The sequence below is a fragment of the Anabrus simplex genome, chromosome 6, assembly GCF_040414725.1.
Source record: "Anabrus simplex isolate iqAnaSimp1 chromosome 6, ASM4041472v1, whole genome shotgun sequence".
Taxonomy (NCBI): Eukaryota; Metazoa; Arthropoda; class Insecta; order Orthoptera; family Tettigoniidae; genus Anabrus; species Anabrus simplex.
The window spans coordinates 247490478-247507430 of NC_090270.1; the positions used below are offsets into that span (position 1 = coordinate 247490478).

A 16953-nucleotide genomic window follows, 5' to 3' on the forward strand; every position below is an offset into this window, starting at 1 on the left:
GAAAGCTAAATGAGTTGAAAACAATATACTAAGCTGGTCTGGACCTGTAATGAGGATAGAGGAGAATAGAATTCCAAGACAGATCCTGGAAGCAAAGTGCGAGGGCTGGAGAGCAAGAGGACCTTGTTACGGCTTCTCTACTACATCAAGACTTTGTTCTTCTTACCGTCTGCCAACCTCCGCTTTCTACTGTCGCCATATTCTCACCATCTGCATGCTCACTCAGCTGTTCACTAACTGTGCTCCACTCCACTGCTTCATCTCCGCTGTGACGTCACGCTCACGTACTCCATGTTCGAGTAACTTCTGGACTCGCCTTTCTACCAACTATATAAGCGTGCTCCTGCCTATTTTCGCCAGTCAGACATCGAGAGTAATTATTCCTGAGTGGAGAGAGCAGAATATTTCGCAGGCGGCTGGTCCGTTGAGATATTTTAAATTCTCATTCTGAAAATGCTGCATGGAAAATCGTCGTAAAGACTGGGTGAGCACGTTTTAACTTCTTCGTGTTTGGTGTTTCTATCGAGACTTAAAGACTGAACTATTGATCATTTAATGCCCTTCTAGCTTTGATTCTAACTAAAATCCTTCAGACGGATATCTTTATTAATCTTCAATTTCACATGGTGGACTATACCTGGGCAAATGTTAGGAGTGTTGCCATGAACTCTTGCTTGATAATGCACCGGTCGCCCTTCACTGTTAACTGATAGGGTTTAAGCAGCCTGAAAAGAATCCCCCCTTTCCCTCCTTCCTCTGCCTGTCTCCTCTCTTTTCTTTCCGCTGTACTGACTCCTATTTTTTTTAACGTGTTCTATTTCTCTATTTTGCTTACTCTTTTTTTTCAGATTGTTAAATAATCGTAAGTGTGGCTTTTGAATCAGTATTAAGAAACTGTTATTAACACACCCTTCTTGCTAAGAGTGGTAGTTCACTAAATATAAATTGTGGTTCTGTATCAATCACAAGTCTTGGGTTTTGCAGAGACTCCTTGGTGCTGTTGGTAGAAATCTCTAGTCAAGATCTATTCCGATTGTATTTAATTGTAAAAGGACTGTGCCTGTTCTCAAATCCTTCTGTTTGCATTTTTTTCTTGTTTATGGTAAAAATATAACTTACTTAAATTGATTCCCTTTTCTTTAAATCTTGTCTGTTGTATGCTCTTTTCCCTCTATTCTCTTTTTTTGACATTGCACGTACCACGGACAACCCTCTTGGTCGGTCCGGCGAAGCTTCACGACTCTGCTGATAAAAAAAGAAAGGAATATCTTATAGTTTACGTGTCGCTATTATCTAACGAGAATTATTGGTTTTGGTATCGGACATACGTCTTTCCGCGGTCTGATAAGTTCCCTCCAGCAAAATGACACCTGCATGCTCTAGGTACTGAGTTGCTCGAAATAAATACCATTTCATAATCCCTTGTGCCGTGGATCAATCCCATTATCATTACCTGTGCTGTGATTATACTTCGTTTTCCCCATTCCTATAAACATATCATTTTCTGATAAAATATTTTATAACGCCACAACCTAGAACAAAGTGGATTGAATCAGTGAAGAGCGGCATAAGAAGACAAAATTTAGACTGGGACAAGATCGTGGAAGAAAAGAAAAAGATGAAGAAGTGTCATAAATACGCCGACCCGGCAGGAGCTGGATAAGGGGAAATGATGATGAGTTTCCATCAAGTCATATTGCTTATACATGAACGCTAATTTTTCAATCCATTGTTGCTTCGGTACTGTATGGATATAATTTACTGCGTATATTGTACATAAACTGTCATTGTCTGAACATTGTTTTTATTCACAAATACAATATCTTGGAAGTTATTTTTAGGGCATGCTAGGAAGGATAACATATTTAAGCTGGTAGCTACCACATGCCTGTTCATGTTATTTTTGTCGGCACACCTGCTGGAGGATTAAATGAATAAATAAACGCAAAAATTTCAAATTGTTTACATTGCTAATTACAATATACAATAGACATTTCACATAAATAACTCTAGTAGCATTACCTAGTACAGCCTACCATGTCTGTATCTTTTGGCTCCTGGAGGCATCCTAAATGAACACCTTCCTGCCCTATAAGATAACCAGCCCATCTAAGTTCTGGAAAAACCTAGTTACAGAACTTGTAGGGAACATCAAAAATACTCAGAACGAGAAAACAGGCAGGCCTTCCACTATACAAGGTGCACCAAAACGTAACGGCAAAAATTTAAGAATGGATTCCTCACATAGAGACGAGACAAAAAGAGGTTACGACAACATGGGTATGGAAAAGTATACTGACAGATTTATTCAAACTTTGTGACACAAATTAATGTTGGTAATAATTTACACGTCCTGTTTGCTGCAAAAAAATTGGAGACACCGGTTACAATTGTTACATAAGTAATCATGTTATGAATGAATCTGATGTGAGTCTTAAAATACCATAGCTCTCAAAAATAATATCCAGTCATCTTTCAGCTTAGCCATTTCCGATAACATGTTTGTGGTTTTCAGTCTGTTTAACACAACTCGTATCTGTGATCAGTGATAGTGGTTTGCAGTCTGCTTACGTTAAGTAGCTGTATGTGATTTGGTGCCTGGTGTCCGTTTTTGTTTTTTTGTTTTTTTGTTTTTTAACAGTAATTGTAATTGTGGTTTGCAGGCCGCTCTGAAGTTCTCACGTACAAGAACGCAGAGCTTGCATTACATGTATGGTTTGGCAGATGGTAATACATTGAAGGCACGTCGCTTGTATCAGGAACTATACCCAAGGCGCAGACTGCCGGACCGAAAGACATTTGAAGGAATCCATCACTGCCTCTGTGAACAAGGGAGTGTTGCACGTCCGCCAGGAACCAGAGGGACATTCAAGTAGTACGAGGAGGACGAAGCTGTACTCAACGCTGTGGATGAAAGTCCTGTAATCAGCACTAGGAGGTTAGGCTTGCAGAGGAATAGGCCGCACATGACGATCTAGAGACTGCTATGAGAAAACCTGTTGCATCCATATCATCTGCTGCGTCTACAAGCCTTGCCTCCTGCAGATTATTATGCAAGAGTAACAATCAGCCAGTAGTTCCTACAACAATGCGGCATGACACGTAACATCACACCTTGTGTGTTGTTCACATATAAAGCGACATTCACACGAGACGGAATACAGAATTTTCATAATCAACACATGTGAAGTGATACAAATCCTCATGTAATCAACCAATTTTCTCATCAACAGAGATTCGCCATTAACATCTGGACAGGCATTGTTGGCAATTGCTTGTTGGGACCCTACGTTCTTGCGTACTGCATTGCCTGATTACTTGGAAGACAGGCCACTTGCATCCCATCAACAAAATAATGTTTTCCATGCATGATGGTGCTCCCACACATTTCAGTCTGCCTGCCCACAGGTACCTGAATACCCATTTTCCTAAGCACTGCATAGGTAGAGGAGGACTGACTGCATGGCCACCATGCACTCATGACTTGAACCCCCCTGGACTTTTACCTGTGGAGTCTCTCGTTTATGTGACTCCTGTTCCTGATGAAACAACTTTACGTGAGCGCACTGTGACAACCTGTCCGGCAGTACGCACTACACCAGGCATTTTTGATCGCATACGTAACTCCGTGCGACGACGAGCAGAGGCTTGTATTTAAGCTGAAGGTCGTCACTTTGAACATTTCCTCTGATACATACTCAAAGTGTTTCAGCAGCCATTACAGATCCACGGTGTAAATGTACAAAAGTTTGAATAAATCTGTAAGCATACGTTTCCGGACCCATGCCGTCATAACCTTTTTTATTTTCTCCATGAGAGGAATCGATTCCTAAATTTTTGCCGTCTAGTTTTAGAACACCCTGTAGATGACAAAGTGCAACTAAATGACAAGCTACATCATACTTTATCCCCATCCCCTAGGGAAATCGACAGACTGCGAGGTTTGCAGAAATACCAATTTGTTGCTGGGACAGTTTACTTCTGCAAAACCTGCAAAGAGCAGCCAGGACTATACTTTGAACAGTATCACACCCACCGGAAGTACCGATGAAAATATGGAGGAGGAAAAGCCTATCTGTGTGTTTCTGATGTCTTTGTGCATTTCTACACTTCGAATATAATAAAGTTTAAATATGTTAATAGGCGCTTCATAATAATTTTCCAATATGACAAAAATTACTGGAAAAATCACAAGGTAGCATATGGCTAAAAAAATGTCCCAGGCAGAAAAGCTATGGTCAATAAAGATCAAAACTCCTTGATTTGACTACTCTCAAACAAAAGATAGCAAACTTTTCAGGGCTTAGCAATTATCCAGAGTGTAACAATAACGTATGCCCAAAATTTCAGGACACATTCCTCACACGAAGAAGCAAGTATGTTACGTAGGTCGAGTCATAAGTCATGACAACTTTTTTTTTTCTCGTGAACACAGAAAATCTAAGATATGCATTTGGAAACGTACAGTATGTACTTGCGTATGATGCCACTAGATGGTGAATGTAATCGACAGTGAGAGTCTAAGCATGCCCTCAAGCTCAGTGTGTGAGTGAGAACGTCAGAAAATGGAAGTCAACAAGCAGAGCAACGATCGTATATTAGAAGTAGTGAATGTACCTGTGCTTCGCTACGGAATTCTACATTGTACATAGAATTCTCGGTTAGGTAGTGTACACGTTGTGAGCAAGATTGTATTAAATTGCATTATAATGGCAGACACTCTCTACCCGCCTTTTTACATCCTCAGAAAGACTGTCTTAATTGTTTTCCCAACTGAAATGAACATAGGTCATTACAATGATGTCAGTAGGAATGGCGCGATTAAAAGCAATGCTTTCATATGAAATACTTGATCAAATGAAAACCCACACATCTTCTCAGTTTTAACAAACAGTACTACGCTGAGGATCTAACAGTCCACAGTTCCAGAGTTGGAATGACCAAACCGCAGACAACCGTGATCCATGAACACTCTTCGTCTTTATTCGGTGGGGGTGTGTGTGTGTGTGTTTGAATAGTGGAGAGTCCCAGGGCAAAAACTATGCCCTTTTACTAATCTGTTTCCGAGGAGGACCCGAGGAGTTGGAAAATCTCAATTCATTACACTGGCGGCGGAAAAAAATCTATCTGACTTGGAGGCAAATATTTCCTCCAAGCCAGAGGAGAAACCCCCTCTTCACTGCTAATTTGGAATAAAATGAATGTAGAAAATTTAATAAAAGTGAAGAGGAAGAATCTTAACTTAAGAAAAGGCTGTTTTCGGGGTTGAATTTGGAGTTACTTGGTGAATTGTGGTGCTATAATTTGTAATAGGCCTAAATTGTGCACACTGCTCATTCAAAACAGAGCATCAGTGTAGGGATCGAATAGCTGGAATACTATGATGAACCAGTGTGTTGCGTACCAGTAGTAACAGAAAATGTATGAACCAGAGGAATGGCATGCTAAAGAAAGCATTTCCTGCCAATATTCAGTCAGGCTGTTATACTCTGCATGCAGCAGCAATCCCATCTATCGGAGTTGAGAGGCAGTATAAGAGACAAAGAACATCACAACAAACAATGGTCAATATAATCTTATTGCTGATTAATGTTATGAGCTTTTGATATTGTAGGCATTCACATTTAGTTTTCTTCCAACTCTGAAATATCAGTCTTATCATAGTCTGTGCGGTAAACGTGAATAAAACATACATGATCGGAAATTGTATTCTCTGTAACTTTTGTTACGTAGTACTTTTTGATAGGACCAATAACATAGGCATTCAAAAAATAAATTTTAGATGCCTTTCCTTAAACTACCATTTCATCCAGGGTGAATAAAATTGTTTATAGCATAGACTGTAGTTTCTTATTCCTCTTATTCTTATACTCTATATACCGATTTTCATTAAATTCTGTTAACCCATTTTCTTCGTGGCTCGGCGTTGATATGGACTTAGCAACAAAAATTCATGAATATCTGTGTTATCATAGCTGGTACAGTAAAAATGTATAACGACATACATGATCGGAAATTTAATTCTATAAAACTTTAGTTATGTAGTATTTATTGATAAGACCACTAATATTATAAATAGCTGAGAATCAAATTTTAGGCTTTGCCCTTAACTACCATTTTACTCAGCATGAATAAAATGATTTATAGCCTAGATTGTAGTGGCTCATCCCCCAACTTTACAAACCAATTTTCATTAAGTTCTCTTCAGCCATTTTGTCGTGATGCGTGTACATACGTACAGACAGAAATTACAGAAAAGTAAAAAGTGCATTTCTTATTACTGTAGACATGACCGATACAGAAATACCATTCTTTTCAAATTCTGAGCAATGTACAGACAAAACTCGTTATTTTATATACTGTACCTAGATAGCAGTTCTCCACAGCAGAAATGCACGCCAATGCCATGCAGAGCTGCGGGAAGCATTAGGAGACACAAGGTTCGACAAAATCATTCGCCCAATACGATTATGGTAATCCTGGCATACGATGTTCAAGGTGTTCTTGGGTGTCATCCAGTGCGTGAGGGGCACACTGTCAATGCAGTTTATTGCAATTCCTTTTTGTTTTACCAACTGCGCCGTGCAGTGCAAACCAAACGTCCAGATCTTTTGGACAACGCCATAATCCTACACGATAACGCGACAGCTCACACACCAGCCATCGTTCAGCGTCGCTTACAACGGTGGGGATGGGAGGATCTTCCACACCCACCTCATTCGCCTGATATGAGCCCATGTGACTACGATCTTATCCCCAAAGTCAAGAGGCCATTATGGGGACAACGGTTTGCTAACAAAGAGGACATCATAACAGCATTTCGGCGAGAGGTGTCACACATTGGAGACACACATGCAGCGAATGGTATTCAGCGCCTACCCCACCGCTCGCAACGCACAGTGGAAACCTTGGGTGATTATTTCGAAGGTGGAGACCTGGCCTGTGTTCTATCACTTTCCTACGAGAATCTCCTGCAGTCAGAATTTGTCTTCAGGCACTATGCATAAGTACATGCCCTATATTTCCAAATGCGTATCTTAGATTTTCCGTGTTGTCTCCTGTTCACGAGAAAAAAAATAGTTGCCATGACTTACGACTCGACCCTCGTATATGGACATGGGTCCAGAAACACTTTATTTCCTTGTTAGAACTCATTTTCTGCAACTCTAAATACTACATTAATTGTGGGAAACACATAGGAATGAAGTGTTTCTGGACCCATGTCCATATGGCATATTTCCTTCTTCTCCATGTGAGGAATGTGTCCTGACAGTTTGGCCGTACCTTATTGTTAAACCCTGTATAAGCTTTTTCCTTTAAAAGTCTTTCATATTCATCCTGCAAATTAATACATTACCCAAATCTGTTTCTCTTGTTGTCAGGGCCCATACCCATTCCACCATCACTGTTAAATGATCCCGATCTCTTGAAGCGGTTTCCATAATCATCAAATGAAGATGACCTCCAGCGATCCATCTTAATTTTATTTTCCCTTAGGATTCTGTAAGAAAAAACAAAACAAAAATTACAAATATTTGATTGATAAGCATTGTTTGAAATACAGGGTGATTCACATAATACGACAGAACACTAATTGGGCAAAATATAAGATGAGCATGAAACGTCTAGCAGTATATGCCTCTTATGATGAGAGAAGAGTTTGGCATGAGAACCAGAAAGTCAATGCAGTCAGCTAGAAATGAATAGAGATAACAATCTGAAAACTCACCATGTAGTGATAAATATCTGAAGCTAAAACCTATACCAACTGTAAAAAATAATTTAGAAAAAACCAGTCTTATGATTGATTTTAGGAGTATATTACGTACCACCCCAAAACTTATTCCAAAATGGGTTGAGCAAAATGTTCAATTGAGATATATCCAGTCAAATTCCCATACACCAAGACACTGTAGACACTATTGATTACAATTATTACATCTGAAATGGGCAGCAGACAGTTTACCGTCAGAGGCTTAATCAAATACACAAAATCAAAATGGATCCATTATATCAGAGTTATTGATAGTTATCTCCTCCAGTAGATGTACTCCTGGATTTGTTGCCCATGTTGTTCCTTTCATTCTTCGATCCACACCTTCCGTTTTCAGTTTCAGCCTTTCTTGGACACTCTTGTGGTACGAAGTTTCTTAAGTATGTTGCGCTCCAGGATATCATCATGTGTGATGCCCACCTCTTGTAGATCTTTCTCTACCTCACTGAACCAGGCCCCTTTTGTCTTCTTATCTTGCAAGTAGAAGATCTGCTTGGTTCACCTTGCAGAGCTCATTCTTGTCACGTGACCAAAGAAAGCAATCCTTCTCTTCCGCAATGTATCAGTAATCTTTTCTATTATTATTATTATTATTATTATTACTAAACAGAAATCTTCTGCTGTTCTCAGGTATTTCAGAGGATGAAGCTGCCACCCTTGCTCAGTCTGGAAGTGGGCAGGGATTTAAAGCTGGGTGGCCATCCTGAGGCCACATGATTTTTCATGGGAAAATTTCAACCCCATAGAACAGGTAGGTTACTCAAAGCAGGGCCCTTCAGGAGGGTGGTCAGCAACAAAGCCACCTGCACTTCATGACTCCTATTATATTATTATCAAACACAATAAACAGAAGTCTGGCTCCTTGGCTGAAAGGACAGTCCAGAGGGTTCAGAGAGCCCCGAGTTGAATTCCTAGCTGGAATGGGGATTTAAACTTTGCCTGGTTAATTCCTCTAGCTCAGGACTGGGTGTTTGTGATTGTCCTGATACATAACTTCATTTACAATACAAGACTTTACACCAAAATCCACCAAAAAACAGAGAATAATGAATACTTCTCTCTGCATAACGTTGACGTCAGGAAAGGCATCTAGCCATAAAACTGGGCTAAATCATTATAAAGTACCAACCTCAGGAAAGTGGGAAAAGGCCAGAAAGAACAATAATAGACAGATGGGCCCAAACAGTTATCTTGAGAGACATTTTTGTGTACAAATTATGAGTAGTGCAGGGAAGGAAGAAAGAATGCAAGGGGCGTAAAAGTTCTGGAGAGAGAGAAAGGGTGTGCAATGTAAAACATTTGTGGACCACTTGGCTATACCATAGGTTGAAGAGCCAATGTATTGATAATGGGGTGTAATAAGATGTCAGGTTCATGAATCTTGGGAAGCTTGTAACAGCAGAGAAGAAAAGCACCTTTTCAGCAAGCACTCTTTCGTTGCAACAGACAACTTTCTGTTTTCCTGTTACTATTCACACTAGCATTGTTAATATCATCATCAGATGTCTGCCTATTGTTCTTGACATCATAGCTGTCTCCATCTATTCCTGTCCGAGACCGGTAGTTAAGGAGTCTGGTGTCTTCCCCTTTTCACTTCATTCCGCGCTGTTATAATACTCCTTCCTAGTTTCTTTTCCCTTTCCACTGTACCTTCAAGAACTGATGTCATAAGTCCTTAACATAGTGATAGTTAATCATACATACAGAAATACTGCTCCTTAACTTTGGATGCGGGTCATCCGCGGCCTCATAATACATTGTTCCAAAGAGGTGTCAACAAGGGTGTCATGCCATGTGACCTGGCAACAGCCAAAATCTCACTCTGTTGCTCACTCCCACGGTTAGGGGCACGCAGCTATGAGCTTGCATTCATGAGACAGTAGGTTCGAAACCCACTGTTGGTAGCCCTGAAAATGGTTTTCCGTGATTTCCCATTCTCACAGCAGGCAAATGCTGGCACTTGTACCTTAATTAAAGCCACAGCCACTACCTTCACACTCCTAGCCCTTCCCTATCCCCAACCCGGAAGGAGCTGGATAAGGGGAGAGGAGGACGATGATGATATCTCTGAATTACAATAAATAATGAAATGGCGTATAGCTTTTAGTGCCGGGAGTGTCCAAGGAGAAGTTCGACTCGCCAGGTGTAGGTTTTTAGATTTGATGTCCGTAGGCGACCTGCGCGTCATGATGAGTCTGAAATTATGATGAAGACGACACATACACCCAGCCCCGTGCCAGCGAAATTAACCAATGATGGTTAAAATTCCTGACCCTGCCAGGAATCAAACCCAGGACCCCTGTGAACAAAGGCCAGCATGCTAACCATTTAGCTATGAAGACGCACAACAATTATCGTGGTACGCCATGGATTTTAATTAGAAAACCAGGCTGCTCATTTAATTTTTTCTACAAATTTTCTTTCAATGACAGGCTAATCTAACGTCTTAGTTGATAATGTTACCTGTTGCCGCTGTGCAGATAGACTGGAGAAATGTCTGCTTTGTTCCCGAGTTGTTGTGATAGAGTGCATGGTCAGACAATGCAGCAAGCATGGTTAGCAGTGAATATGTTGTATTCATAAAACATTGGTCATGTTACATACGATGTATAGAAGAGCAACCTGTGTAATGCAACGTAATGGTTTTTCCATGGAGAATGTACAGACTGATTTATGGTATTTAACTAGACCATCTGTTTGCATCCTTATAAGTAAGGACTGAACCACCGCACGTTTTTCCCACTTATTCCATATTTTCACATTTTCCACAACAAAACTTGATCAACAATCAAAAGCCTTTGATGTATTGCACACCAGTGTAGTTGTCAACTGTGCTGAATCTACAGATAGCAATAATGCATTTGAAAGTTTGATCAATGCACTGTTAGTTGAATATTTCTTCCTGAAACCAATTTCACTATTTGTTAGAAAAATTATTGCTTTCTTTGTATCTGATTAAGCAATGACCCTTATTGCTTCATATAGATTTCTAATTCATCTGACCCTCTCTTACGGGTAGGCCCCAACTGTTGCAAATCCACTCTGAATGATTGATTTATCAGTTGAGCCAATGGTTCACAGACATGTCCATTAGCTTTTTAAATTATAACTGCAGGTACTCCATCCACTGCATGTTTTAAAATTTTAAATCTTCCATAATACTATTTATTTCTTCAGCTTGCGTTTACTACTATATTATACCTTGCTGGATGGGTTATACCTAGGCTATGTTTATGAAATACCGTATAATTCCAAACACCACCCGTTACCAAATAAGACCCGCATCCTAAATTTGACTCTGCAAACTACGGAAAAAATAAATAATCAAATAACTTACATACCTATTTAATTTTCCTCAAATATACCAGAAATATAAATTCAAACAGCTTACAATTAATAAAATCATCACAAAAGCCGTAAATAAAATCGGTCCAATACTCAGAACATTCACAAGTCACCGTTGTCACCTGAAGTTTCACCATAGGAACTTTCGTCGCTGGCACCTTTCCACAAATAGTCGTCCTCACTACCGCCCACTCAATTTGAAATTCCACATTTCTTATGATTTTGGACACTAGATCGTTGGGAATGCATGCCCATGCGGTCATGAGCCAGCTGCACATTAGTCTCACTTTAGGCCTCTTCACTCGTCCGGTTGGTGTTAACGCGTGATCACCATCAGACATCCATTCGGTGTACAACGGTTTCATTGCAGTTTTGATAGGCCGGTTCACGCACACATCCAATGGCTGTAGAATAGAAGTGAGTCCTACGGGAATTATCGCAAGATCAGTTTTTCCTTTCCTCATCATATCTTTTATGGTGTCAGCTGTATGTCCTCGGTAACTGTCCAACACAAGTGTTTCGTTTTTGTAACAAAGCTCCTGAGCGACATTGCCAAACACACTTCACCCAGTCAACTAACGCACTGTCCATCCAGCCGGACTCGTGTTCTAACAGTAACACCTAGTTTCCTTTCGGAAGTGTTTTCCTTTTCAGAACCACACATGGAGGGAGCTTGGTTCCACCCGCTAATACACAGAGCATTACCGTGCATCGTTGCTTTTCATTACCACCTGTTCTGATGGTTACACTTTTAGAACCGTTTGTATCCATTGTATTTTCCAACAGCATTTCAAATTAGATAGGTGTCTGGTCAGCACTCCCAATTTGCGATAGCAAATAAGAATTTTGCTTCCTCAAATGAATAATGTGACTCCGAAAGGTTGTTAATCTTTCTTCATAAGCCCCAGGGAGACGACATGAAATACGTAAACGTACGTCTGCGAATGCACAATCACTTTCTCCGACAAAAGTTTCGGATCCATCCGCGGCTTGCAGTAAAACCCTGTATTTTGAGTTCTTTTGAGATCTCTAGTGCTTTCAACTGACACATTTCACCAGAAATACCATATCCTAACTCACGTTTTAGTATCACAAAAATGTGGAGACGTTCTTCAATTTCCGGAAACACTGCACTCCGCCTGCGGAACGCTCTGCCATCGTCCTTACTTTTTAGAAGATTTTCCTTCTTCTTCCGCCAATCATGAATACATGATTCATCAATATCGTACTTTCTGCCAACAGCAAGATTTCTGTATATTTCAGCTTCACTTACAACTTTAAGTTTATCACGCACAGCAAATGACCGCAGAAGCCATTTTGAATCCATCGCTTACTATCGAGACAGCACTTTCACGGGACAGACATGGAACTCGAATGTGAGCGAGGTAGACTTCCGTAACCAACAGTCTCGACTCTAGCAAAGTACAATATCCCGCGAGATCAGCTATTCGCGCACCCAGCAACGCTTGTGAAACAAATGATGATCGAGCATCCGCAGCAGCAACTTTCATATTTGCTGCATATTTACCCATATTCTTTGATTTGCCGTATTTCATTACCTTACAATTCGCGTTTACATGGCACTGTAGTCGTATTGAGAAAAAATCAATCTTGTTTTCTAGAACGCAACTAAAACACAATAAGACCTGAATGCCCATTTACACATGGTATATTGAGTACGGTAACCGTATTCAAATCTATTTCAATAATCCATGTAAACATAGTAAATATTTACAAGAATGAACAGCTTGAATACGACCCGCAACCAAGATTTAGAACCAATATTTACATACGGACTACAAAATAAAACAAAAGAGTATTGAATTAAGCTGCAAAATCACAACGAATCAAAAGGGCATGTGAGTTCCCTGAGTAACAGAACACTTGCAATTTACATACCCTTGATTAATCCACTGTCGCATATAAAACGGATGACAAGATCAGGAGTAGTCGCGCCACTGGCTAACATGCATTTGAGTGTTTCCTCCAGGCTGAGGCTTAGCCTCAGGCCAGAGAGATCGGCGCACTCTGAGAGGATGTAGGCCACGGTGAAGTCGGCACCACAAGAATACACTGATGGGGGGGTCTTCCCTCTTTAGGAGATAAGAGTGCATAGATCGTCCATGACCTATCCTCAGCCTATACAATACTATGGCCTCTCTCCGTGAAGGGCAGAACCGCCATGCGGTATTCGGGATTATAAGGTAACTGTATGCCTTTTCTGACAGGACCTAGTGTTTACAGTGCACTATGTCTTTTGGTATAGGCTAGAGCAATTTTGTTACTTTCATTCATCTGTCTCTGTCTTATCCTTGGCTTTGACAACACGAAAGTGACTGAGGTATGAGCGATGTTAGTAATGCCATTCCTTATGCAGCCAGTCTCTGCTATGAATGGTGTGAAAATGTTGCTCATAGGGTCGGTTGGTGCATGCATTTCAGTGGGCTTGGCAGACTGGTATGTGATAGCAACTTCTGATTGGTGAGGAAAGCAACGGGAAACTAACTCACTCCTCATTTCCCTGGTATGCCTCTTCAGTGATGCCTACGCGATCTATGACAGCTGATGGCAGAGCTGTTGATGATCCAACCAGCCGTAGGGCTGAAGACTCAACATACACATACAAGGTAACTGTTGAAAGAATGTGCCATAGCCACCCTTTAAGTAATATGATACCATATACAGTTGATCCCTCTAAGTTGTGTGTCTGCTTTGTTCTAGGCCAAGCTCACTTTCTACTACTTTCAGGTTGGCCTACTTTTGTTATCAGGGTTTTTAATTTATCAACAGCCATTCATATAACTTACAAAGTTTATTCCACCTACTCAATACTGTACAATAATTGCAATGTCTATAAATACATTACAATATGTTATCAAGGTACTAGTTTCGACCCTATGTGGGTCATCATCAGCCTAACTAAGATACACTTATGGATTAGAAAAATAAAAATTAATTAAATTAATTTAATTTAAATAAAATTTAAAAGAATGAACTGTGTATGTGATGTGATAATGTACATATAAAATTTTTAGGATTTACGTAAAATACAATTAAACTATAAGAATAGTATTGCACAATTTTTACAATGATGATTAAAATAAGCCCTTGTTAGTGAATACTCTACACTTTGCCTTTAAAAGTGTAATATGCCAGTTGAATGCAAAGTCCAGATACTTCTATTGAGTTCTAAATTTCAAGTGCATCCTCAGGTAGAGAATTGAAAGTTAAACGTTGGTGTAGAGGGTGTCTGGCTTGCTTGAGGTCCAATACTTCTGATAAAGAAATTAAATGTAGATAAAACCATATGACATTCTTATAATGGATTCTTGCTGTGGTGTGAGGAAAATTCCCAATCCAAGTTGGTACCAATAGAACCTGATGATGAAAAAGTTGGAATTAATGCGAGATTCTTGCTGTGGTGTGAGGGAAATTCCCAATCCAAGTTTGAACCAATAAAACCTGATGACGAAAAGTTGGAATTAACGCGAGATATTTTAAAGGAAGGGAATGGCAAAAAACGAAGAAAGAAAACAATGAGTACTCACCTTGCGTGCAATGTGAACGACCTGACCGGCAGAGTACCAGCAACGCAAAGCATAAAACTAAAACTAGTCAAGATATGCAAAGATGTTGATTTCCTTAAGCAGTGCATTTTATTTGATTTAACGCCAAACTTTCTAAGAAACAACAAAAACAAACAACGTATCATGTCACAACCTACCAAAACTCAAAATAAGACTAATAAAATTTGGTTGAAAGACGAAATCAGATACTTATATAGGAAAAAATCATTCCTAAATCACAAATCATACGAGACTCACCTCACAGCAACAAAATTACTTTCCAATGCGAACTGGACACTTTTCTATCAACTATGCGAAGACAAACAATTTAAAGATTTAGCCAATAAACAACATAATTTAGAGCATAAACTGAATAAATTAAAGAACTTTAAACTTTACGACAATCAAGTTAGATACATTAGCAGGCAGACCTGTAGACGATTGCAAGCAGTTCCATCCACCTATCAGTGGCGTATGCTGGTATCAAGACGTGGGCTACCACTAGACTTAGGCTACCCGTTTTCGATAGTTGGTTTAGGGAACATCAAGCCTTGAGCATTTTGAGCTGCATCGAACAGCTAACAGAGCTGCCCGCTGTGTTGTCAAGGTTGCTTCATAAGCTACTGCCCTGGCCTCTACCACCGCCAATACTCAACACCTGATCAACCGAGTTAGTAGCCTAAGGTTTAGCAAATTGAAGTCCAGCTTTGAGGCTAAATGGATAGAATGCTTGCCTTTCGTCCGACGGCCCCGGTTCAATTTTCAGAATCAACCCCCTCATACTGTTAATTCCCTGGATTGGGAACTGGGTGTTTATGACATCTTCGCCATTCATTTTATCCTTATTAGGTCACCACCAAGCCTATGTAGATGCCATGCACCACTATTATTATTATAATCGTTAAATAACAATGTTGAATTTTACAGCGGTCGTACCCATCGTTCAATGATTAATTATCTTCCTCGGAAGATCAGTGGTGGTGTCCGACTCATGATCACGGGTTCGATTCCAATCAACAAAAGAGAACACTAAACCTGAAAGATTGCGTTTCATTTTAGCAGATCTTTTTTTTTTTTTTGTTTGCTAGTCGCTGTACGTCGCGCCGACACAGATAGGTCTTATGACGACGATGGGAGTGGGAAGGAAGCGGCCGTGGCCTTAATTAAGGTACAGCCCCAGCATTGCCTGGTGTGAAAATGGGAAACCACGGAAAACCATTTTCAGGGCTGCCGACAGTGGGGCTCGAACCTACTATCTCCCTAATACTGGATACTGGCCTTTAGCAGATCTACCAATAAAAAGAAAACTATATTACTCCTATAACAGCAGCCCTGCAGTGTCTTCCTACAAGGATGTAGAAGTAAACGGGAGTGAAATACCAGCACTCCGTTATCTATATATTTCAGACAGAAGGATGAGATGAGGAAGTATATACAATGAGTAACGCAAGGTGATAGTTAGCAGTGGTGATCTGACAGACCGAAGCCTAGCACAGCTATCCTTCGCCGGTCCCCGCACCTGTAGGCAGACAGCAGCAAGCCGCGTGAGGCAAGTCAATGGGAAGGGACGAGAGTCTGGGCTGCAATATGAGTCTCCGAAGCCTTGCTCTCAGAAATACGTGTGACGTGTTTTCTCATTGCTTTCAAGGTTTGCAAATGGAACAATGTGTCAGATGCTTACAATATAATGTGCTTTAGATTTCCATCGCTCGCATTTGAGGTTTGGGCTTCACTGATAGCCTTGGTAGCCCTCAGTATACGCCACTGCCACCTATCATCAATTTATCCAAGACACCCCTAAGTGAAAATGAACAAGTAATTTTAGCCAAAGGACCCAAGCATAACTGGCCCAATTTGAATACAATTAATCAACCATCACAATGATTAAAGAATCAGAGCTACCTATCTCAAAAATGCCATTAGATACACAAGATGAATTAAGAATTGAGGTAAAAAAGAAAGTTCAACGATATCCTTTCTCATAATAACTCACCCAACCTTTCTGACAGCATTAGTAACAAGAAAATAATAGCCGAGCAAAAACTTCTAAATGCCCTAAATAAGAAAATAAAAGACAATGACCTAATTGAGACTAAAGCCAACAACAGTAATTATCGATAAATATGAATAAATCAGTAAAACATCCGATTTCTTCACAGATAGCTTTTTTTTCCGTAATTTAAAAAATCCTACACAAAAAGTCCAAAGACTCCTCAAACAAGCCTTAAAAAACACTTCCTTTCTGCTTACCGAACAAGAGAAAAGTTA

At 40.1% G+C, this 16953-nt stretch overlaps 1 protein-coding gene across 3 annotated transcripts in view; it reads right to left on the reverse strand.

Annotated features, from left to right (window-relative positions):
• The window catches only part of LOC136876396 (uncharacterized), a 291352-nt gene that overhangs the window by 244000 nt on the left and 30399 nt on the right, over positions 1–16953 (reverse strand). For all 3 annotated transcript variants that reach the window (XM_067150337.2, XM_067150335.2, XM_067150336.2), the window contains exon 2: positions 7358–7501. In XM_067150337.2, coding sequence (XP_067006438.2) covers positions 7358–7476 — 119 coding nt within the window. In that variant the 5' untranslated portion in view covers positions 7477–7501. The remainder of the gene's footprint in view (positions 1–7357; positions 7502–16953) is intronic.